Raw genomic sequence first — 25,320 nt, 5'->3', positions numbered from 1 at the left:
TGACTTTACTTTCCTCTTTGTTATAATTTTTATATATCATAGCTATATATATAGAGAGAAAACCTTATCAAATAATATTGTCATTTTTGCTTTCTTTTTTTAAATTTTTATTTTTAAAAGATAAAGATGAGCTCTCACTATGTTGCCCAGGCTGTTCTCAAACTTTTAGGCTCAAGTCATCCATCCACCTCAGCTTCCCAAAGTTCTGGGATTACAGACATGAGGCACTGGGCCTGGCCCATTTTTGGTTTCAACTGTCAGACATTTTAAAGAACTCAAAGGAGAAGAATGGTTTATTATATTTACCCAAGATATTTATCATTTTGTTGCTCTTTCTTTATTCCTAACATTCTAAGTTTCCTTCTGATATTATTTCTTTCTATAGAGAGTACATCCATTGCTGATAATTTGAGAGCAAGACTGATAGTAACAGATTCTGTCAATTTTTCTTAAACTGAAAATGCCTTTATTCAGCTTCACTTCTGAAATATAATTTTACTGGACATAGCATTCTGGGTTGACATGTTTTTTCTGTTTTTTTGTTTCTTGTTTTTCTTTAACCACTATAAAAGAGTAGTCACTTTTTTAAGCCTCCTAGGTTTGCGATAAGAAATCTTTATTCATTGGGACTGTTCTTCCTTATAGTTTATTTTCCTGTGGCTATATAAAAAGTTTATTTCATTGTCTTCAGTTTTCAGCAGTTTGAATATATTTCAAGGCATGTATTTTTGGAGGACTTACTTAGATTTCACTGAGCTCCTTGAATCTGTGTGTTTATTTCTCTTCATTTTTTTTTAAACATCAAACTCTTTCCTCTCTTTTTCTGGGGCTCTGATGACATGAATACTGTATTTTTGTATTATTGTGCCACTGATTTCTGAGGAAAAGTTTATTTAGGAAAATTAAAAATATATATATTATAATTACACTTTGAAAATAATAGCTTCACAGTCAATATGGAAATGTCACTGGATTAAATGATTCATTTGGTAACAAGTAGAAAGCAAGAGCTGAAACATCAATATGTGGAATTAAGGAATGAAGTGGACATTTCTGGGAACCAGGATAGGAGTACATAGGAAATAAGCAATAACAATCTGGTAATTTAATCTTCCTCGCAGCTGTTGCCATGTTATAAGTGAATGTTTATGGTACTATGTATGGCTGCCAAAGATGAGTTATGCATGCAAATCAGTTAAATATTAATTACTTTAGATTCATAGTACGCTTTGAACAAATCTTTGAGTGGTGTTCCAAAAAGTAACAACTTTTAGAGGCAAAATAAATTTTTAAAGTGATAATGTAAACACAAATTTATGGATAGTACTGTTATCCTTTCTAGGAGTCCTGCATGTTATCTTATTCAAATACAACTCAATAATGTTCACTGGGATTTCTCTGTGTTTGAATACTCACTATGTAATGTTAATCTTTTAGAGAATAAATGCAAAAAGAATATATGAATGTGCTGTGAAATAATCTAACATAAAATTAGAAACTGATCTAAAATCTGAAGTAGAAAAAGCAGTTCATATTTTTATGGAAAAATTAAAATTAAGACAAGTAGACAAAAATATTTTTCATTAAAAAAGTAAATGTTTATTGAAATAACATATATCCTCAAACATGAACATGATTTTGGGTGAATTTATAGTAATTCAACCAGCATCAATGCAAAATGAAAGGAATTTTTCTGTCTGGAAATTTTGTTGTAGAAAATAAATTAAGGCTATGACATGGTCTTTGTGCATTTTGAACTTTCAGTTTTAAAGATAATAACTTTTAAATATTAATTATCTCTGCTATTGTATTTTAAGTTTAATTTACTTTATTTTGCATTCATTGAGTGATAAGTTTACCTTCTTTCATGTTTTTTATTATTAAATATTTATATTAGGCAGCATTCATTTTACATACTATTTAAATAATCTTATCATATTTCTTGATAATAAAAACCATGTATATATTCTATATATTTTTTGACAAAATCTCCCCTGAGATATTTAATACAATCCTGTCACAAGAAGATTCACTTTTTTTAACTGCTCATTATATTATTTTAAGATATATTTTTAAATGCTATGACAATACAGAATGTATGATTTCAGAAATTCGTGAATATTCCTGGGAATTCTGATCTCTCGTTATCAAATTCCAAAGATTAGTATCTTTTAGGAATTTGGAATCACTAAGTGAATTCTAGAGCTTTGTTATAGAATCCCAAGGAACCTAAGAAGCAGAGAGTGAAAACATGTAAACCTGGTGCTCCTAAGGACTTTGCATATTCAGGGTTTTCAATCTTAATTCTAACTTCATCTACATGCGGAGTGAGGAAGTACTCCACATCTAATCATTATTTTATGTTTATATTGGGAAACAATTGTCCTTAACTTAGGACAACATTTCTTTTTGTAGCTTTTGAGGTTTATATTTCTGTTGAGTGTTAAAATTTCAAAGGTGAGTAACTATTTACATGAGGGCCAATTGGTTTAAAGAAAGCCTGACAGTTGGAATAAGTCTGTTGAGACTTCAGATATTTTAAAAAGGAACAAAACAAAAGAAAACAACAACAAAAAACAAACAAACAGAAAACCCCTCTCCTTCTGCCAGTTTTAACAATGACAAATCCTGCATTGATTTCTGAATTAATTTACTTTTTGAGTTTACAGGTGTCATACAGAAAACCTACATTACGTGAAAAAAGATTTAAGAGCAAAAGTTGATATAAAAGTTTCAAAGTAAGGCACATGGAACCAGAAAACACAAGTAAAGTGAAGTGCACTTAAGTTGTTGGTAAAATATTTGCTCTTGTTTAATAGCCGGTGAATGGATCCTCTCACCTAAGTTATCTGACTTGTTGTATAGGTTCCAGCTGACTAATTTCTCTTCTGGGAAAGAGAATGTATACTATGTGAAATAAATTTTGAGAAAAGTGAAACCTGATGTTTACCTGAAATAGCCCAATTTCTTTATTTTTCTGCACACCGAATTTCCTGCTTTTTATCCTTTCCAGAACAGAAAATTTTATGAAGAGGGGAAATTAGAAAGAGAGAACTAGAAAATAATAATTCTTTGTTCCTTATGTCATTAAGAATCTCTAAAGAGAAAAGATACAAATCCAATGAAAAGCTGCTCAGAAAAAGGAGACTTATCTCTTTGAAATCCTGATTTCAATTATTTTGGGCACATACCAGAATTGGGATTGCTGGATCATATGGCAATTATATTTTTAATTTTTAAAGAATTTCCATCCTGTTTTCCATAGTGGCGGCATCCATAGTACATCTCATGTTAAAGGTCCTTACTACAATTAAAAAAAAAAGAAAGAAAAAGGAATGGTATATAACCAATAGAAAGGAGAGTCCCATGCAAGTCAGGGCACACTATTTGTACATCTTGCAAATAGAGTACTTGGAGTTGTTTGTGGTTGTAATAGAATAGGAGAGATGGGGAAATACAGTTTTAATAAACATTGTGATATGTAAAACAAACACACTTTGATGCACTTTGATATAATAATGTCAATTTAAAAACTTTCTATTACTGTATTATGTTAATGTAATTTCATTAGACAGGGCTAGAATTGGGCCACATAAATTTTCTCTGCTTTTATAAAGGTTATATCAATTTGATGAATATATATAAACATCTGCCCACTCCCCCAGTAAAACAAACCTATAGGATAGACCCCAGCCTCTTTCATGAAAATTCTGCCAATGTAGTTCCTACTAATGCTGTATAACTTATATTATTATCATTTCCAGGAAGAAATTTCTGTCCTCATTTTGAGAGGTGAAGCTGGCTGGGCTTCTGATTCAGGTGGGGACTTAGAGAACTTTTTTGTCTAGATAAAGGATTGTAAACTCGCCAATCAGTGCTCTGTGTCTAGCTAAAGGTTTGTAAACGCACCAAGCAGCGCTCTGTAAAAACGCACCAATCAGTGCTCTGTGTCTAGCTAAAGGTTTGTAAACTTACCAATCAGCACTCTGTAAAAATGCACCAGTCAGCCCTCTGCAAAATGGACCAATCAGCATTCTGTAAAATGGACCAATCAGCAGGATGTGGGCGGGGCCAAATAAGGGAAGAAAACGTGGCCACCAGAGCCAGCAGCTGCAAGCAGCTCCTTCCCTTCCATGCTGTGGAAGCGTTGTTCTTTTGCTCTTCGCAATAAATCTTGCTGCTGCTCACTCTTTCGGTCCGCACTGCCTTTATGAGCTGTAACACTCACTCCAAAGGTCTGCGGCTTCATTCCTGAAGTCAGCGAGACCACTTACCCACCAGAAGGAAGAAACAACGTCAGATGCACCACCTTTAAGAGCTGTAACACTGACTGTGAAGATCTGCAGCTTCACTCCTGAAGTCAGCGAGACCATGAACCCACCAGAAGGAAGAAACTCTGGATACATCTGAACATCTGAAGGAACAAACTCCAGACACACCATCTTTAAGAGCTGTAACACTCACCGCGAAGGTCCGCGGCTTCATTCTTGAAGTCAGCGAGACCAAGAACCCACCAGAAGGAATAAATTCCAGACACAATTTCACCTACACTCTTATTACTTCTATATGCATCCATTATTTCAGTCTTAACTTTGATCACGTTAGATGCACGATTTCATGATCAGTGATTTCTGCTGTTTTGCACTCTCTTTTCAACCTCTGAGGTAGCAGTTGGCCTGCAGTGGAGAAAAGTACCCATAAATATATTTTAAATACATACATAAATACATTAACAAGCTAAGATAGTGAAGACGAGTGACATGGAAGACTATTTGTAGTCAGGTATCAATTTTTAGGGATTAGACTCTAAAAGAAATTATGTCACTTTGAAAATAAAAGCGGAAATGAGAGTGGTACAATTGACAGCATTTTCTCTTCCAGTTCCCCACTTAATAATGCACCCAGATTGAAAAGGGTCTCAAGAAATATATGGAACTGACACAGTGTAAGAGAAGTTAGAAAAAAGTTCTGTATGCAAGATGAAGTCCTTGGTGTCTGAGGGACATAAGCAGAAAAAGATCTAGAGAGGTCTAATAACTTGATATGATATTCAAAGAAGCAGACATGGGCATATAGTCATATAGTTTGGAGTTTTCACCAGGACTTTTTCTTACTTTCTTGAGCATCTGCTTTATTTCTTGTAGTATGAATATGTATGTCATACTTCACATAATAATTTCTAATCACTTGTCACAGACATCTTCTCTTCTTTGTGGTATATCTGTTGTTAAATGACATACTCCACTATATATACTTTGTATTTTTGATTTTTCCCTCATATCTTAATTATTTTTCATCAATAGCACTAAAGTAACATTTATTAAAATAGAACTTTATTGTTGGAATATAATTCCCTGCCCCCATCACAACTGCCAATACACTTAAATTCTTCAAAACTTCCTTATTTAGACTATCAAATTTGACCAAAAAAAACACTTTTAAATATTCTAGGTTCAGGAAAAATTAATATTTTACAACAGGCAAAATTAATATTTTACAATGATAAAGTATGAAGATAAAAATACCCTGTTTACTCACTAATTTAAATTCAGCGGGCTATTTTTTCATAAAAACAGGAAGAAAAAGAGAAAAATATAAGTTCTCATTGCTTCCCACGGGCTGTATTTACTTAATTTCATGCACTTAATATTTTTTTCATCGTTGGTATTCACTATAATTAGCTGAACAAGATGCTTGAAATAATACATTTTAAATAGAAACAATTATATAAAAGTGCTTTTTAAAATTAATTGAAAGCCTAATATAGCAATTGTCGACTGTGTTGCTAGATATGTTACTAAGGACACTGTGGTTTAAAAACAGAAGTTTGGAAAATGCTAAATTACATAAAGTTAAATGGTTATTCAATGGTGAGATTTTCTAGAAATTATTGGCCTACAGGAATCCTTAAATGATCTATTAAGCAGAATTTATGAAAAATGTGTTACTATGTATGTTTTATTTTGTTATTAATTTGTAATGCTCTATCTGTATGGGTACCAGATAGTAATTATTTGTTATTTATTTACTTCTTTCAAGTTAATTGGAAAATGAAACCTAAGTTTTGCATTTGCATTCAGTGAAGGCAAACTGAGATCTCTGTATTTTGTAATAAGGAAGATTTCACTGCAATTTAAACATAGAAAAGTGGCTTACAACCTGAGTCATCACAAGGTTCACATAGCATAGTCATGCAGAATTCAAAGAAAAATGCCTGTATCATGCACTCAGTCGAAAACAGGAGTTAAACTACTATACATAACCTCATCTTTCACATGAGATTAATGATCTATTAGATAAATATTTAATTTGTATAAATTGATGGGGTTTTATGTATAAATTTGCATAAATTTATGGGGTACAAGTATAATTTTTTTAAATGCACAGATTATGTAGTGGCTAAAGTCAGGGCTTTTAGGGTATCCATCACCCAAATAATATAAATTGTACAACTTAAGTGATCTTTCATCATCCACTCCCCTCCAACCCTCTCACCATTCTACTCTATCATGTCTATCCATTTGTATCATTTCTATCCATTTCTATTATTCCACTCTCTACATCCATGTGTATACATAATTTACCTCCCACTTAGAAGTAAGAACATGCAGTATGTGTCATTCTGTGTCTGACTTGTTTCACTTAAAATAATGGTCTCCAGTTCTATCTGTGTTGCTGCAAACAACATAATTTCATTATTCATTATAGCTAAATAGTATTCCATTGTGTATATATGCCACATTTTTTAATCTAATTATTCATTTATGAACTCTGGTTGATTCCATATCTTTAGTATTGCTAATAGTGTTGTAATAAACATACAGGTGCAGGTATTTTTTAGATATAATGATTTCTTTTCCTTTGGATAGATACCCAGCAGTAGGATTCCTGGATCCAATGGTAGGTCTATGTTTAGTTCATTAAGAAATGTCCATACTCTTTTCACAGAAGTTGTACTAATTTACATTTCCATCAACAGTGTATAAGAGTTCCCTTTTCTAACATGATAGGTGATATCTCATTGTGTTTTAATTTGTATTTCCTTAATGATTATAATGCTGAGCACCTTTCCATATACCTATTGGCCATTATTATGTCTTCTTTAAACTCCCGTGTTCATTGAAGCTTTAAACACAGTAGTCAAAATATGGAAATAGACTAAATGTTTAGTGACAGATGAATAGGTAAACAAGATGTGGTATAGACATACAATGGAATATTATTCAGCCTTTAAAAAGAAGAAAGTTCTGCTGCGTGTGACAATATGGATGAACCTTAAGGATGTTATTCTCAGTGAAGTAAGACAGATGCAGAAAGACAAATACCATAATCCCACTTATATAGGATACCTAGAGTAGTCAAATTCATAGAAGCAGCGAACAGAATAAAGGTTGCTAGAGTCTGTTTGGAAAGTGGTATTGGTAGTTGCTATTCACTGGATAGAAAGTTTTAATTATGCAAGATGAATAAGTTCTAGTGATGTGCTGTACAATACTGAGGCTACAATTAACAATACTGTATAGTACATTTAAAAATTCATTAAGAGGGTACATCTCATGTTAAAGGTTCTTACTATAATTTTTAAAAAAGAAAGAAAAAAGGAAGGATACGTAACCGATAGAAAAGAGAGTCCCATGCAAGTCAGGGCACACTATTTGAACATCTTGCAAATAGAGTACTTGGAGTGGTTTGTGGTTGTAATAGAATAGGAGAGATGGGGAAATACACTTTGGTTGATTCCATATCTTTAGTATTGCAAAGAGTGTCATAATAAACATACAAATGCAGGCATCTTTTAGATACAATGAGTTTCTTTTGGGTAGATACCCAGCAGTGGGATTGCTGGAACAAATGATAGTTCTATGTTAGTTCATTAAGAAATGCCCATACTGTTTCACAGAGGTTGTACTAATTTACATTTCCATCAACAGTGTGTAAGAGTTCCCTTTTCTTTCTATGCCCACAAACATCTGTTATTTTTGTCTTTTTAATTATAACCATTCTGACTGGTGTAAGATGATATTTATTGTGGTTTTGATTTTAATTTTTCTGATGATTAGTGATGTTGAACATTTTTATATTCTTATTGGTCATTTTATGACTTATTTTGTGAAATGTCTATTCATGCCCTTTTGTCCACTTTTTAATGGGATTATTTTGTTGTTGTTGAGTTGTTTGACTTCCTTGTAAATTCTGGATATTAATCCTCTATCAGTTGCATAGTTGTAAATATATTCTTCTCTTCTGCAGGTTGTCTGTTCAATCTGTTGATTATTTTTTGATGTGCAAGAAAGCTTTTTAGTTTAATTGAGTCTCACGTGTCTATTTTTGTTTGTCTTGCCTGTGCTTTTGATGTCCTTGTCATGCATTCTTTGCACAAACCTGTGTCCAGAAGAGTTGTTCCCAGGTTTTATCCTAGGATTTTTGTAGTTTCAGGTCTTATATTTAAGTTTTTAATCCATCTTGCATTGATTTTTGTTTAAGGTGAGAGATAGGGGTCCAAATTAATTTTTCTGCGTCTGGTGGCCCAATTTTCCTGACACCATTTATTGAAAGGTTGTCCTTTCCCAAGTGTATGCTCTTGTTTATTTCATGAAAGATCAGTTGGCTATAGATATATGGGGTTTTTTTCTGTGTTATCTATTGTGGTCCATTAATGTATGTGCCTATTTTTATACCAGTACCAATATGTTTTAATTACAACAGCCTTTTAGTAGAATATGTCAGAAAATGTGATATCTTCAGCTTTTTTTCTTTTTGCTAAAGACTTTTTTTGCTATTTGGGCTGTTTTGTGGTTCTATACGAATTTTAGGATTTTTTTTTCTAATTCTCTAAAAAATGACGTTAGTATTTTGAAAGATTTATTTGCACTGAATCTGTAGATTGCTTTGGGCAATATGGTCACTTTAACGATATTAATTCTTCTAATCCATAAGCATGGGATGTCTTTTCATTTGTTTGTATCACCTATAATTTTTTTCATTCAGGTTTTGTAGCTATTCTTGTAGGGACTGTTAACCTTCTTGATTAAATATATTCCTAGATTTTTTTGTTGTTATCGTAAATGGGATTGCCTTCTTGAGTTGCTTCTTAGCTGGATCATTACTGATGTATAAAAACACTAGTGATTCTGGTACTTTGATTTTATATTCTAAAACCTTACTAAATTCCTTGATTAAATCTAAAATATTTTGGTAGAATCTTTAGGTTCTCCTAGATATAAAATCATATTATTCACAAACAGAGATAATTTGACTTTCTCTTTTCCAATTTGGATGCCTTATATTTCTTTTTCTTACTTGATTACTCTGGCCAGGACCTCCAATAACATATAGAATAGAAATAGTAAAAGCGGGCATCCTTTTCTCCTTCATATTCTTAGGGGAAAAGCTTTCAACTATTGCCTATTCAGTATGATGCATAATTTTGTTTTATCTATGATCCTGTTTCACTTTTAAAGTTTTATATTGGCTATTAAACTTTTATACCTGAAATTATGTTCACATATATTTAATAACTAAATCAACTAATGGGCTTTAAGGTTGTTTTTTTTCTTCTTTCAGTGAGGAATAATTTTGTTATTCAAGTTTTAGAAGCTATGTCAGCTGATAGACATAACATAAAGCTGCATTTGTTCAGTGATGTTTTGGTTTCCTAACTATTCATTTAGAAATAACAAAACATTTGTGTTATTTAAACTTATGTCAGGAATAAAAATAAGTGAAGAGTTATGATCCCAAACTATATTAGTCTCCAAAAATCTTACTTATTAAAATAAAAAATTTCACTCTATTATTATACAAGTTTCTTAAGAACAAAACTATGATGTTATCACAGAACAAATATAGATTTTAGCAGTTTCTAGTGAATGTTACTGATACTTTAAACCATCCCTTTTTGAATTTCCAAAATTTTATAATTGCATATATTTAATTTTATTTTAAAATATTTTATGGGATTATATATATTCAGAGACATAAAACCTCCTCAAGATTAGAAGTACATAAACATTGAAAATAGTGTAGAAATACCTGCTCTGATATTTATTAATTTTATGACACTAAGCAAATACTAAAAATGTAAATAAAAAAACTTCTTAAAAGACTTCTCTGAAATTACATGAAACTATGTACTTATGTTAACTTTTTCCTCTCTTACTAAATATCCCTTATTCAAATTTAATGGTTACAAAAAATCATCTATTTTATATATATTCTTCTGTGGACTTTAATCTCAAATCTGTTTCCTTTCAAATCTGTTTCCTTTGAGAAGAGCACGTAATAATATGCATCAAGGAAGAAATGTATAAGCTCTACGTCTTACCTACGGATATATTATGTGGAAAATGGTTTTTTTATGAGACTGTATCCCCTCATGCTTTTATGGGATACATATTGTTTTTCCATTACAAATGTCTTTTGAATGGATTTGATGTTCAAATAAATATTAAACATAATTCACATACAATGCACATTGTGAAGGTTATGAGTAAGAATTCAAGAGAAAACTTTTTTAGAATAATGCTCAAATGAGTTCATTGTCAGAATATATTTTTCTTCTCACTTAGATCATAGATTTCTAAGAACTAAGAACAATAATCACTTATGTGTTCCAGTATTTTTTATTCTGTGGTATGTAATGTATGTCAAAGTTAAGAAATAGGGATAAAAACACTGAGTGTTACTGGCTATTTAACCTATTATGGATGTATTTATTTACAACCTCTTTATAATTTCGGTTGGAATTAATTCATGAATTAATTCACCATTCCACCCAGTATTCTAGAGAAAAAAGAATGGTCTCTATAGACCTCTGAATGTAGTCACTTATTTGATGAGTTTGCATTGAAACAAATCAATATATCTTCAGTTATTTATGGTATTATTATCATCCTCAATTTATTTAAGCGAAAGATAGCATTACTATGTGCTAGTCACTACGTAATAGCACTTCATGCACTGATATTATTTTATCCTCAGAAAAATTTCACTGAATATTACCAGGCTCATTTTATACTCAAGGTAACTAAAGCTTAAAAGGTTAAGGGAAATCACTGTTTATGCAATAATTAAGTTGTGAATCTGGATTTATTTGCCATCCACAGTCTTGATTATTTTAAAAGCCAGACAGCTGTCCATTGTGACTATCACAGATGTCCTGAGCCTCTTAGTCTCTTCTGTTTTTTTGAAAGTTCAAATTTAAAGCCTCTTTGACTTGGTTTAGGGAGATTCATCTCACTTTGTTAAAACAAATGAACAAACAAACAAACAAAATAACCTCTTTTAACTGACACTTATTATTACCCTCCCCACCTCCTTTTTTTATACTTAACATAAAGCCTTTCAGTTACAGGCAGACCTCAGAAATACATGCCCATGACCTTGCTGGTTTGTGAATCCTGCCTGTGGAGGATATTCACAATCATTCAAAAGTTGTCCTAAATAAATGTATCCTATTCAAACCTGCTCCCCTAAGGACACTGATTTCTTTCTGGAGCTTCTGCACTCCTGATAAGACACTGCCAGGAGCTGAGCTGCAGAGGAAGGTTTCCTGCAGTAGCACATCTAAAGGTAGAGAAATCAGGGACAAAAGCCAAGAGAATATAGGTGAAGGTCACTGCAAGAAAAATTTTCAAGACCACATCTAAAAATTATGTTGCAATAGATAAAGCCTATCTAATCCTTACACACTATCTCTATCTATCTCTCTATCTCTCTGTCTCTCTACCTATCTGTCTGTCTGTCTATCTATCTATCTATCTATCTATCTATCTATCTGTCTATCTATCTATCTATCCATCCATCCTTCCTTCCTTCCACAGTGCTGATTAATTTTATGGCTACATGGTGCCCAGATTTGGTCAAACGTTATTCTGGGTGTGTCTGTGGAGGTGTTTCTGAATGAGATTTACATTTAAATCGGGCACCTTTGACTAAAGCAGATTGTTCTCTCAGTTGTGAATGGGCTTCATCCAATAAGCTGATGGTCTAAACAGGACAAAATGGCTGACTTTCCCATTATTAAAAAGCCTGTCAGATGCCTTGGACATTGTTTTTTTCTCTCTCTCTTTTTTTCCCCTCAATTTTAATTTGTTGTGGTAAAATACACATAACAAAATGTACCATCTTAGCCATATTAAGCGTATAGTTCAATGGTACTAAATACAATCATAATATTGTGCCATCATCAGCACCGTCCATCTCCATAACTTTTTTGTTCCTCTAAAACTAAAATTTATACTCATTAGACAAGAACTCCTCATTTTCTCTATCCCCTTCTAGCTCCCCTCTGGCACTTGCCATTCTACTGTCTGTCTCTATGACTGTGATTGATCTAAGTATCTTATGTAAGCAGAATCATAAACTATTTCTTTTTTTGTGACTAGTTCATTTCACTTAGCATAATGCCCTCAAGGTTCATTCAGGGTGTAGCATATGTCAACCTTTCAATCTACTTGTGTTTTTAGATCTAAGATGAGTCTCTTGTAGAGAGAATATAGTTGGATCATTTTTTAAAAATCCATTCTGCCAATCTCCTTTGATAGGACAGTTTAATCCATTTACATCAAAAATAATTACTAATAAGGAGGGACTTATTTCTGTCATCGTGCTAACTGCTTTCTTTATGCTTTATAGCTTTTTTGGTCCTGTATTTTCTGCATCACTCTTTGTTTTTCCTGTGTGTTTGCTATTTTGCAGTGCAACATTTAAATTCTTTTCTCTTTTTTTGTATATATTTTACAGATAGTTTCTTTGTGGTTACCATGGGGATTAAATCTCACATCCTAAAATTATAAAACTCAGATTTGAATTTATATCAGCTTAACTCAAATAAAAAACAAAACTCTTCTTTATAGCTCAATTACCACCACTTTCAGTTGTTGATGTCTCAAAATTATCTTTATACATTGTGCAAAAAAGCATAAACTAGCAATTATTTTGAATATATTTATCTCTTAAATTATATGGCAGATAAAATGTAAAGATTTAAACCAAAGTTACACTAATACTAGCTTTTAAGCTATTTTTTTAATATGTTAGTCTCTTAAATTGTATTAAAAATGCAGTTACAAACCATTTAAAAATAATGCTAGATTTTATAATTGCCCATAATACTAGATTTTATAATTGCCCATTTACTTTTATTGAGATATTTATTTTTTTATACAGCTTCAAATTAATTTCTAGTGTCCTTTCATTTTTCTCTGCAGGATATTTTTGAGTGTTTCTTACAGGTCATCTCTAGTGTCAATTAACTCCCTCGGCTTTTGTTTATCTGTGAATATCTTAATTTTTCCATCACTTTTGAAGCACTACTTTGCCACATTCTTGGCTGGTTTTTTTTCTTTCAACACTTTGAAAATATGGGCTTACTACATTTTAGCCTCAAGAGTTTCTGTTAAGAAATATGCTGATAATCTTATTGAAAATCCCTTATACGTGACAACTTGCTTCTTTCGTGTTGCTTTCAAGATTCTCTTTTTGAACTTTTCTTTCAAAGATTTGTTTATAATGTGTCTTGGTGTGGGTCTCTGACTTCCTCTCACTTGGACTTTGTTCCACGTATTGGTTATTTATATTCATGTCTTTCATTAAGTTTGGGAAGATTTTCGTCATTATTTTTTTAAATATTGTCTTTGCCTTTTTTTCTCTCTATTCTCCCTCTAGGATGTCCACGAAGCATAACTTGTTTTCTTGATGGTGTCTTATAGGTACCATTGGCTCTGTACACTTTAATTTTGTTTTTTTTCTGTTCCTCAGACTTAATTATTTCCATTGTTTTATCTTCAAGGTCACTGATTTTTGATCTGCCTATTTATATTTGCTTTTGAATCCCTGTAGAACATTTTTTTATTTTGGTTATTAAATTTTTCAGCTCCAGAATATTTTTTCCTTTTCATGTGTTCTCTTTATTAATATTCCCAATTTTGTTTATATATCATTTTCTTGACATTCCTCTCAACTTCCTTTAGATTTTTAAGCCTTTTTAAGACAATTGTTTAAAGTCTTTCATATATCTGCCATCAGGTTTTCATGAAGCAATGTTTCTATGAGTTTAATTGTTTTTCCTTTGAACGTACCATAATTTCCTGCTTCTTCTATGCCTTGGGAGTTTTTGTTGAAAACTGGACATTTTGAATCTAATAATGTGGTATCTCTGGACATTAGAGTCTTCTCTTTCCTTGAGATTATCTGCTATTTGTTATTTGTGTGTTTGTTTATTTTATTGTTGAAAGCTCTCTCTGTGCAAGGATTTAGGTCTTTTCTGAGTCTGTGCCTTTTTCTGGGCTCTGTTGTCACTTTCTAATTTTGACAGCATATACAGTTCCTTTCCAATGTCCTTGTCTTCACTATGAGGCTCTTAAAAGGGAAAAAGAAAAATGAAGTGGGATGGAGAAGGGCATCATCCCTTTAACTTCCCTAGAAGTTACTTCAACTGAAGTAGAAGGGGTTTGCCACAATGAAGGCAGCTGTAAAAGCAGTGACCACCCACCTCTTTTGTCTGTATCTGTGATCAGAAGCAGCAATCAGTCATCAAAACACAGATTTCTGATTTTTGAAGGACAGAGTTCTTTTTACTTACACCATGTGCAGTCTGCTCCAGAAATATGTGCACAGCTGCCTACCACGGGGCTGGTTGTGGCAGATGAGTAGCTGCTTCTGTGCTTATAGCTAAAATAAACTGAAACTAACGACAATTTACTATCGAATCATTACCCTGGAAGTTGCAAGGTGTCAATGAACTTCAGAGCTTCAACATAGTTACATCAGACAGACTCTACCAGTTTAATTGTTGTTTAGGTGGGGAGACAGATAATCTGGTGCTTCTTAGTCCATCCTAGAATTATCTCCTTAGGACACTGCTATTTTTCTGCCTTTGGACTCCAAGTGAAACATTGACTCTTCCTGGGTCTCAAACCTGCCAGCCTGAAGGCTGGAACTTCACCATCAGTTCTCCTGGGTCTCCAGTTTGCTGAATGCATGTCTTGGAACTTGTCAACTTTCATAGTCATGTGAGCCATTTTCCATGTAATAAGCCTCTCTCTCTCTTTCTCTATTTATATATAAAAATTATATTGATATAAAGATATATTTATCTCTCTATTTATATAGTTGTTGCTGTTTTTCTTTGGTTCTCTTTGTCTGTAGTACCCTGACTAATATACCTATATTAATGTACTGTGTATGGGATCTCAAAGGGCATGAGATAATCAGTTTTCTAATTCATTCTTCCATAATTTTCTCAAACAGTGTGGGCCCCAGAACTTTCTAACAGAAACATGGAAACCTCAAAAGGAATATTTTTTCTTAAGAAATCTGAAGCTAGTTAAAATTTCATTCCTTACTTATTCCCTCCCTATTCCTAATTACACAGAAGTATGTTTCTGGCAGACTTTTGATAACTTGCTATTTCTTTTAATTGTATAAATTTAAGATATACAGTAACATAATGTTTTATTTATCCATAGTGAAATAATTACTGCAGGTAAGCAATTTTACATATCCATCACTTTCTATAGTTACTTCTTATTTTTCGTTTTGTATCAGAGCACATAATCTTCACTCATAGCAAATTTTCAACATACAATACAATATTGCTAATTGTAGTACTACTTCTGTACATTACATCTTTAGACTTATTCTATGTAACTGCATGTTTGTGCCGTTTGACTTACATCTCCCCATTTTCTCCTTCTCCCTGCCACTGGTAACCAGCATTCTGTTCTCTGTATGTATTTGGCTTTTTTCTGTTCTCCTTTTATATATAAATGAGATTATGCAGTATTTTTATTTCTGTCTGGCTTATTTCACTTAACATATCATTCTCCAGGTTCAACTGTGTTGCTATTTTTTAATCTATTACTAATGATCAGTTTTCTACCCTATAGTCATTTCTTGCCATATTCACAGTTTTTTTCTGAACCAAGTGTAATCTGCACGATTCATTTGATATTTTAATAAACTCAGCAGTTTTACTTAAGCATGTGTGCTAAAGAGATTTGAATATATTGGTGTTTTACATGGAAAACTGGTATCACTTGCCATAACGACGCGGTAAAAATAAATCTAAGAAAATAAAAGAATGTTATTAAATTCTAATACGAGTTTATTTTCTCCAAAGCTCTGAACCTAGGGGAAGCTTTTTTCTTTGTTTCAAATGGAAATTAGCAAGTGTTAGAGAGGCATTAAGAGATAACACCAAATGAAGACTTTCTCCTTGATGCAGTCAGCATAACCGAAAAATAATTCAAAGAAAGGAAACTTCTTAAGACTTGAATTAGTGTTAAAGAGGTATATTTTCTACTATACTCCTAAATTACTATAATTTAACCCTAATTACCTCTAGTAACACAAATAATATGTGCACTGCATTTTGATGAACATTATTATTAAGCATTTTCATCTTTGTGGTAAATTATAACTTTGGGCCATTCTATTCCTGGCTTCAGCCCTCCCTTCCTCACACCGACTTTTCTTCACAGAAGTGCTTCTTTGGGCAAACACCATCTTGTGAGCAACTGACTTCCTCAGATCTGATACTAGTATATCAGAATCACCTGAGAAACTTTACAAATGTCACCATTGGAACCTCTCCATAAAATGGAAAAATCTCTAGAGTTAGAATCTAAAAATCTTTGTTTTTAAAAGCAGCACATGTCAAGTCATACACTCGTCCAAACTTAGGCAGCCAATCTAAAATCAATAACCTAGAATCTATTGCCCCAGGGTCCATCAATGACCAAGAAATATTGACCAAGTGGGACCTATATTGAAAAGGGTTCCAAGAGATCACGAAAATTTGCCGTTAATGAGCCACAAGAGTATTAGAAGCACAAGGGAGGTCTTGGCAGCAGCAATTGATAATTTAAAGAGGGACCAGACTCTTGTTTTGTGCTTTCAAAGTAAAGCAAGATTCTCAGTGAAAGATAGAAAAAGGAAAATTTTAGTAAAATATAAGCAAAACAGAACTTTTATATTATTAGAGTGACTCACTAATGTATGTACTTGTTCCATCATTTCTTGGATTTTTACCATTTCTCAAGGTAGGAATTTAAGTTACAGAGATAAAGCAGACTGTCATAGTTTGGATGTTTGTCCCTTCCAAATCTCTTGTTGAAATGTGATTCCCAGTGTTGGAGATGGGGCAGAGTGGGAGGTGTTTAGGTCATGGGAGGGGATCCCTCATGAATGGCTTGGTGCCTTCCCCATGGTAATCAGTAAGTTCTCACTCTATTAGGTCACTCAGAGCTTTTTGTTCAAAAGTGTCTGGCCTCTCTCTTGCTCCCTCTCTCATCATGTCACACACCCGCTCACCCTCCACCTTCCACCATAAGTAAAAGCTTTCTCAGCCTTCACCAGAAGTTAGGCAGATACTGGTACCATGCTTGTATAGCTTGTAGAATCGTGAGCTAAATAAAAGTATTTTCTTTATAAATTATCCAGTCTCAGGTATTCTTTTATAGCAACGCAACACACAGACATAGGACTTCCCTTAAGAAACTTGTAGTCAAGTTGAAATGGAATATATTGAACATTCACAGTAACATAGCAGTGAAGGGATGGCCATATGCTCTGGTGTAGCTGCATCTGTTGCACAGAAGAAAAGTCAGACCTGATGATATCTCAGGCTTCTTGTGTCTTTAAAATCCCAAGATATTATCATTGAGTTGGTGCAGAGATACACTATAAATAAAGGGGTGTATATATATATATATATATATATATATATATATATATACATACACACACATATATAAATACAAATACATGTGTGTGTTATAGATGGATATATTATATATCATTTTTAAGTAATATATCCATGTGTATTATAGATGGTTATATTATTTAAAAAATGATATAACCATCTATAATACACACATACATATAAGTATCTATGAAAGATATCACATGTATTTTTTACATAGCTTTCAAAAAGCCCCCATCTAGTTTTCCTTTTAAAGTAAAGAGAAGAATGCATTTGGACTTGAAAAGGCAGTGCATTTTTTTTCTCATTCTGCTTGTGTTGCTATTATAACTCTTGGCTACTTTATTTCTAGGAAAAGAGAATAACTAACATTTCTTTGGCTCTGGCAATTCTATCTTATTGTTTGCATTCAATAGACTAATTTCCAGTTAGTGTGGTAGGTATCAGTTGCAATTTCAGGTCCTTGTCTCTCCCATTCACATTATGTTGGGTACAGTATGAGGCAAAAGCGTGAAGAAGGTAAAAATTGTGGGGGTAAACATTGTGACAAAGCTAAAAGACTTTTAGTGCTCCCCTTCCCCCTTTTCTTCCTTGGTCCCTACAGTCCTATTTCTGCACAAAGCCTTCCTCTGTGCCCCTTGGAACAGTTCCAAAGGACTGTGGTGCCTGTTGGAAAACCTGGATAGTCCCTTTTTCCATGCATATTTATTAACTGTGTGCCCAGCTATGTGTTAACCAGAGAACCCAAAGAATGGGAGCCTCTTGCCCTTCAAAATATGACCTTACTCAGTAATGTAGTGGGGAAAAATACTTGCAAAATGTTAGGGTAAGTGCCTTAGGATGTCAAAGGAGGGATATTATCTCTAACTATTGGGGGTATTTTATTTGGGCCTTGAAATATTGCTTTGCAAAAGTGATACCAGATGAGAGAACAAGTCAAAGCAAGCTATGATGACAGCCACAGGTGATATACATATATGGGTTGTGGTTAATGGGCCACATGATCTGGAATATACAGTCAGAAAAAGGAAATTGTGTGCACATGTGGATGAGTAGACAAAATAATTCCAAGATTATCTTTTCCCTTAACATAAAACACTTATAAACAAACCTTTTGTTAATGAGATGAGCATGTCAGGAACCAGAAGTTTCCTTTTGTGTTAAATACTGAATATCAATTGTCTGACTATAAAAGTAATATATTGTCAATTTTTTTTTGTATGCATTTCTTGGTCTAGGTTTAGAGTGCCTTGGCCAGAGGCTTCCTCTTCTTTAAAGTGAGAAGTTCTGTTTGGCATGTTTGTAAGAAAAATGGTAATAACACTATAGTGATAATTAGAATCCCAATATAGAAGGCCTTGAAAGCTAAGTAGCACAGCATTGCTAAGTAGCCCCAGTGCGTGAAGAGTTTCTGGATGTTTGCTCTATTGATTTATTTTTTTCATTCATTTTTTAGTCATGATTATATTTTTACTATAATGAGAAAATGTAGCACTATAGAAAATTTGAATATATAGAAAAGCATATAAGAGAGCATTCAAGTCACGCAAAATCCATTATTCAGAGGATAGTTATATATTTTATATATTTGCTTCCAGTTAACCATGAACATATAATCCCTCCAAACAACATACATGTTGATATTGATAGAGGTAGATTTATACTGCAAGTATATTTTTGTACTTTTTTAAACTGACTTACACCTCATTCTATTAACTAGTCTATCAAAACAGATTTTCCTTTACAACATTGAATTATAAGGTTTACAGGAGTTGTCCTTTGGTTTCTGAGCAATATATCTTTCCATTGCTGTCTAATGTATTTCTAAGGTGATATAAAAATTAAACAGATTTATTTTATTTTTATTTCATTTTGGTTGTCTGAATAGAAGAGGCCTACTAGTTGAAATTGGCTTAACCATCCCATTATATGGAATGCCTGTGGCATTCCACAGCTGGAAGTAGGTTGTTTTAAATAGCTGTGAGCCCACTTCCCAGTATAGTACCTGCTTTAATCTACTATAGATTGCTAGACTGAAGAGACACAGTTTTATCCCAAATATCAGGTTTTTAGACCAGCTGCCAGATGGAATACCCGACAATGACAATCTCCTGCATGCATGCCCACCAGGAGCCGTCCTGCCACCTTCTCTATCTGCAGCCAATTCCTGTAGCTGCTATATCCTAGCCAAATGTTTTCTAGATGTCCTAGTCTGAGAGGAGAAGTAGCAATTGAGATCCTGATTGTGGATAAGAAAGAAAGAGCCTTCGGCTTGTCCCAACTGAAAAATCATATGCAGTGGTAGAAGAATGGTTGCAGAGTTGATAGAAAAATCTTTTCTGAACCAAGATAAGAACTATCATTAAAGAGGTAAAGGGACTCTCTAAATACCTGACAGTTGGATTTCTATGATTTGTTGCATAGCAAATATTGGCTGCCAATTTCCCAATCTGGCTCCAGTTCTTGGAAAGTCCTGATGAGAGGTGAAGCCAGCTGGACTTCCTAGGTTGAGTGGGGACTTGGAGAACTTTTCTGTCTAGCTAGAGGATTGTAAATGCACCAATCAGCACTCTGTAAAAACACACCAGTCAGTGCTCTGTGTCTAGCTAGAGGATTATAAATGCACCAATCAGCCTCTGTAAAATGGACCAATCAGCAGGATGTGGGTGGGGACAAATAAGGGAATAAAAGCTGGCCACCGCAGCCAGTAGCTGGCAATCAGCTCAGGTCCCCTTCCATGCTGTGGAAGCTTTGTTCTTTCGCTCTTCACAATAAATCTTGCTGCTGCTCACTCTTTGGGTCCGTGCTACCTTTAAGAGGTGTACACTCACCGCAAAGGTCCACGGCTTCATTCTTGAAGTCAGCAAGACCAAGAACCCACCGGAAGGAACCAACTCCAGACACACTGACATTTTGGGACAATACGTGAACCTGATTTTTCTTCTTCTACCTGCACAGTTGGCTAAGCATTTATAATATATACCTATGAATATCTTTAAGACAGCCGACCTTTACACTTTACATATGAATAGCTCAGGGATTAACCTGAACCTTCCTATTTTTCTGTCTATTCTCTCCTATATTTTAGGAACTGGCTTAATGGCCTCCACCTTTTTTTTTTCCTTTGGTCTCCCAGCCTGTTTAAAGCACTTTGGCATTGATGTTTTAGGAGAGAATGTCTTTGGTTTTCTTAACACTAGCTTTATCTCTGGATGTGGCCAGTTCTATGAGAGTTGAGCTGCATCTATATCTACTCAGTTTCCAGACCCTACCAGAGTTCTTTGGCTGTCTAGGAAAAAAGGTTGAGGATTTCTGTGGGTTTCTAATTATTCCTGTAGGAAATTAGGAGAGTCTAAGCCAGCGATTCTTGGTTACTTAGAAGCCATTCTAAAACTGGAAATAATTCCAGTGGACAATTTCTGAGGAAATAAGTGAATGACTGGTGTTATACTTAAAGATAATAAAAACTAAGCTACAATGGATGAAAAGCTTTAAAGGAGAACTGAATTTGAAAAAAGTCAGTTAAGAAAATTACTGCAAAACTTCAAGCCAGAGGTAACGAAGGCCTGAAATAGAATCTTATTTGTGACAACAGAAAAACTCACTATTTGTCTCTTGACTCAAAGCTCAGCAAATAAGTTGGAAGACATTGTATACTATTTAGACAATTGAATAATAAAATGGTGAGCAATTTAGTTAAATGAAGTAGTTTTGCTTTCTTTATTACTTTTTGGGGGGAGAAATGAAGGGTGAGAATAATATTGCCTTCATAAAAAATTGTGATTATTAAATCAAGTGATATATTGAAATGAACCTGGCACACAATAGATATGAAATAAATTTTAGAGCTCTTTCATGTCATTTTTAGAACTATTTATTTAAACTCAACTGGTTGTACTTGGCTGTTTTTTGTGTTGATCCACTGAATTACAACAAATCTTTCTGTTGTCTTAATTTTATTAAGCCGAATAAATAGTGTTACTGTCTTGCTTTGTTACCTTCAACCTGCATCACAAATAAATGATGAACATCGCTATCTCTGGGACCCGTGAGTATTATCTCTGTTTTCAGAATGGCACGTATTTCCCATGTATGTTTACAGGCTGATATGTCTCACGAAGATAACTCAATGTGAGCTGCAGAATTTGTATGATAGTATCACTGAGGCTTCCTATCATTTGCCGTGGCTGAAACAACCTGACATGAAATATAACACTATAACATGTCAGGTGGAAATTTTAAACATTGCTTTTTCCCAGGGAAGAATAGAATCTTTATATTTAAACCACACTATTTCAATGGGGGGGGGGGGAAGTTATGATACGGTATTGATTCTTCTAGGGAGCCGAATTTGCAAAAAAATCCCTTTCTACTTAAGAATTATTCGTTACCCGTCCCCCGCCCCCGCTTTTTCTTTCTTTCTTTTTTTTTTTTTTTGACACAAGTACAATTCTAAACAAGCTGTTTCATGGCTAACTAAAATCGTTTAAAACTACTGACAACATATCTTAGAAAAGCATTCCAATAAGTACCAAACCAATAAAACCGTGTGTACAAATGTCTTGCTAATTTCTGCTTTCATATTTTCCTGACAAAGCTAATGTTTTCAAGAGGATAGCATCACTTACAATTTCTAAGTCTTCCTCCTTCTAATTTGAACTAGAGAAAAGCCCAGTTATGATTAAACTAAAGGGTTAAAAAGCAAATAACTAATTATACAAGAAAGTTGAGTCATACACAGTGTCAATTTCTCTGAAGTGATGAGTCTCAAGTAATTAGTATAATTTAAAGAATCTAAAGAGAAAGAAACTCTAGCCAAAACTATCATCTTTCCTCTTTGTTTATCTTTCTTTCTTTGTTTTTTGTCAGTATTATTATTTTTTTCACCCTCTCTCTGACTCCTTAACTATCTTACCTATTAAACATTCTCCTTGGCTTAATTAGAAAACAGGTTCTGTCCCATTTAGTAAAAAGAGTTTATAAATTTACAGTTGACCTTTCTTTCTGAGAGGTGACTGTCTAATTGACCAGCTGTCAATCTCCGTTTCTATTGACAATGTTTTTCTGATCCAAAGAGTCATTAAGGGTGAATCAAGAAGCAAGTAATTATAACATGATGATAAAGATAATGATGACAATAAAGATGAAGATACAAAGAGTTTATATGAGTATTTAGTATGCACAGGAAACAGTGCTAAATATTTCCCAAGGGGTGTAAAAAACACAACAGTTCTGTGGTAGGTACACTTAGTGTTCCTATTTTCTCATGACAGGATTGAGGTTAATACAAATCAAATGATTCTGCTGAATTACTCTGTTAGTAACAGAACCAAAATACAGACCTTAACTAGTCTGAATTGAAATTCCGTGTGCCTACTCCACATTCTGTACTGGCTTGAAAGTGGATTTATGTCATCACATAAGACTTGGAGTACTGGCCAAATTTTGTTTTTGTGGGGACAGATCCAAGGGGCCTCCACTGGTAATGCAGTTTCCTGGTGGTTCTGCTTTTATAAAGGCATATCTGGAATTGCAAGTTTATTCTTGTTCTTTGGATTATTGGGTGTTTGGATTGTTGGATGCTTGGACTCCACAGATAGAAGTTGATAGAATAAACTGCTTGTAATTAATTGGCATAGATGGACTAAAGGGCAAACTACAGTACTTTGAAATATTACAGGGGCTGCACCCTGGGCCTGCGCCTGGGCCGCGGGCGAGGGGCGACGGACCGCGGGGCGCTCATCTGGCTCTGCTACGACGCGCTGGTGCACTTCGCGCTGGAGAGAGTGGGCAAGACCACGAACAAGGAGAGTGCTGGGGTCCTGGGATCCACAGAATGGAATTTCAAGAACACTGATAAATTGCTGTAGCACCATTTAAAAAAAAAGAAAGAAAATAAAAGGAAGGCCCTTTTGTCTACTTGTCTTTAGTAGGAAACGTTGCAAATTCCGATGGCTTGATTGCTTCTTTATGGAAAGAATATGGCAAAGCTGATGCAAGATGGGTTTATTTTGATCCAACCATTGTGTCTGTGGAAATTCTGACCGTCGCCCTGGATGGGTCTCTGGCATTGTTCCTCATTTATGCCATAGTCAAAGAAAAATATTACCGGCATTTCCTGCAGATCACCCTGTGCGTGTGCGAGATGTATGGCTGCTGGATGACCTTCCTCCCAGAGTGGCTCACCAGAAGCCCCAACCTCAACACCAGCAACTGGCTGTACTGTTGGCTTTACCTGTTTTTTTTTTTTAACGGTGTGTGGGTTCTGATCCCAGGACTGCTACTATGGCAGTCATGGATAGGACTCAAGAAAATGCATCAGAAAGAAACCAGTTCAGTGAAAAAGTTTCAGTGGACTTTCAAAACCATAAACACCATTATCTAACTTCATGAGCCAGAATGAATCAAATCTTTTTGTTTGGCCAAAATGTAATACATTCCAGTCTACACTTTGTTTTTGTATTGTTGCTCCTGAACAACCTGTTTCAAATTGGTTTTAAGGCGACCAGTTTTCGTTGTGTTGTTGTTCAGTTAAATGGTGATATAGGGAAAAGAGAACAAATTTGAATTTGTAATAATGAAATGTTTAATTATAAAAAAAGATTACAATGGCATCACTGCAGAATAAACAAGGATATAACTTTTCAAGTGGACATTTGTGATTTTAGAACACAATCCAAACTGTACTTTTTTTTTTTTTGAGACAAGAGTCTCACTCTGTCACTCAGGCTGGAGTGCAGTGAGGTGATCTTGGCTCACTACAAGCTCCATCTCCCGAGTTCACGCCATTCTCCTGCTTCAGCCTCCCGCGTAGCTGGGACTACAGGCGCCCGCCACCAAGCTCGGCTAATTTTTTGTATTTTTAGTAGAGACAGGGTTTCACCGTGTTAGCCAGGATGGTCTCGATCTCCTGACCTCGTGATCTGCCCGCCTCGGCCTCCCAAAGTGCTGGGATTACAGGCGTGAGCCGCCGCTTCCGGCCTTCAAATATTACGCTTTATATTACTTTGACCAATTCAATTCTGCCTCAGTTTCCTTATCACACGCTGATATTTGTTCTGTTTTTTTTTCTCATGGAGTTGTGAGGCTTAAATAATAGATGGTATATAAAATGCGCAGGTCAATCGCTATGAAAAAGAAACATTCCAAAAACGCTTCTTATCCATTTTCCTTTATCTGTAGAGTATTGGTATTTTTTTTAGTCATTCTGGGGAAAATGATCTACATTAGACCATCAACAACAGAAAGAGTTACAACAGACACTCTTGTTGTTTATAAAATCCTTCTAGATTTAGCGACATTTCCTTTCTAAATTTAAAAATAGTAAAGACTTATCCAAAGTGGTAAAGATTAATATTCTTCCCTTTATCTCACAAGACCTTGGAACAAGATTACATTTGAGGAGACTTCTTGAGACTCTACCTTGCTCTTAAGACTGAAAAGCTATATATGCATCCCATGCCCTGTTTGGGATGGTTAGATTATCTCACCCTGGTGGGAAATTATAGCAACATATCTGTGTTCTAATTATTCCTTCGATTTTCTCAATGCACTAAAACTGAAGAATATAGTCTTGAGTGGTGGCCAACAGTAAGTCAATGACAGGAAGAGAA

At 34.2% G+C, this 25,320-nt stretch overlaps 1 protein-coding gene across 1 annotated transcript; it reads left to right on the top strand.

Annotated features, from left to right (window-relative positions):
- The first annotated feature begins 18,630 nt into the window (after positions 1-18,630).
- On the top strand, positions 18,631-24,140 carry LOC134757478 (emopamil-binding protein-like). Its single transcript, XM_063699811.1, has 3 exons — positions 18,631-18,671; positions 23,388-23,518; positions 23,614-24,140. The coding sequence occupies exons 1-3, from the start codon at positions 18,631-18,633 to the stop codon at positions 24,090-24,092; spliced, it is 651 nt and encodes a 216-aa protein (XP_063555881.1). The 3' UTR covers positions 24,093-24,140.
- The last annotated feature ends 1,180 nt before the right edge of the window (positions 24,141-25,320 follow it).

The sequence above is a fragment of the Gorilla gorilla genome, chromosome 18 (assembly GCF_029281585.2).
Source record: "Gorilla gorilla gorilla isolate KB3781 chromosome 18, NHGRI_mGorGor1-v2.1_pri, whole genome shotgun sequence".
Classification (NCBI taxonomy): Eukaryota; Metazoa; Chordata; class Mammalia; order Primates; family Hominidae; genus Gorilla; species Gorilla gorilla.
This window is presented reverse-complemented; position numbering and strand designations above follow the sequence as displayed.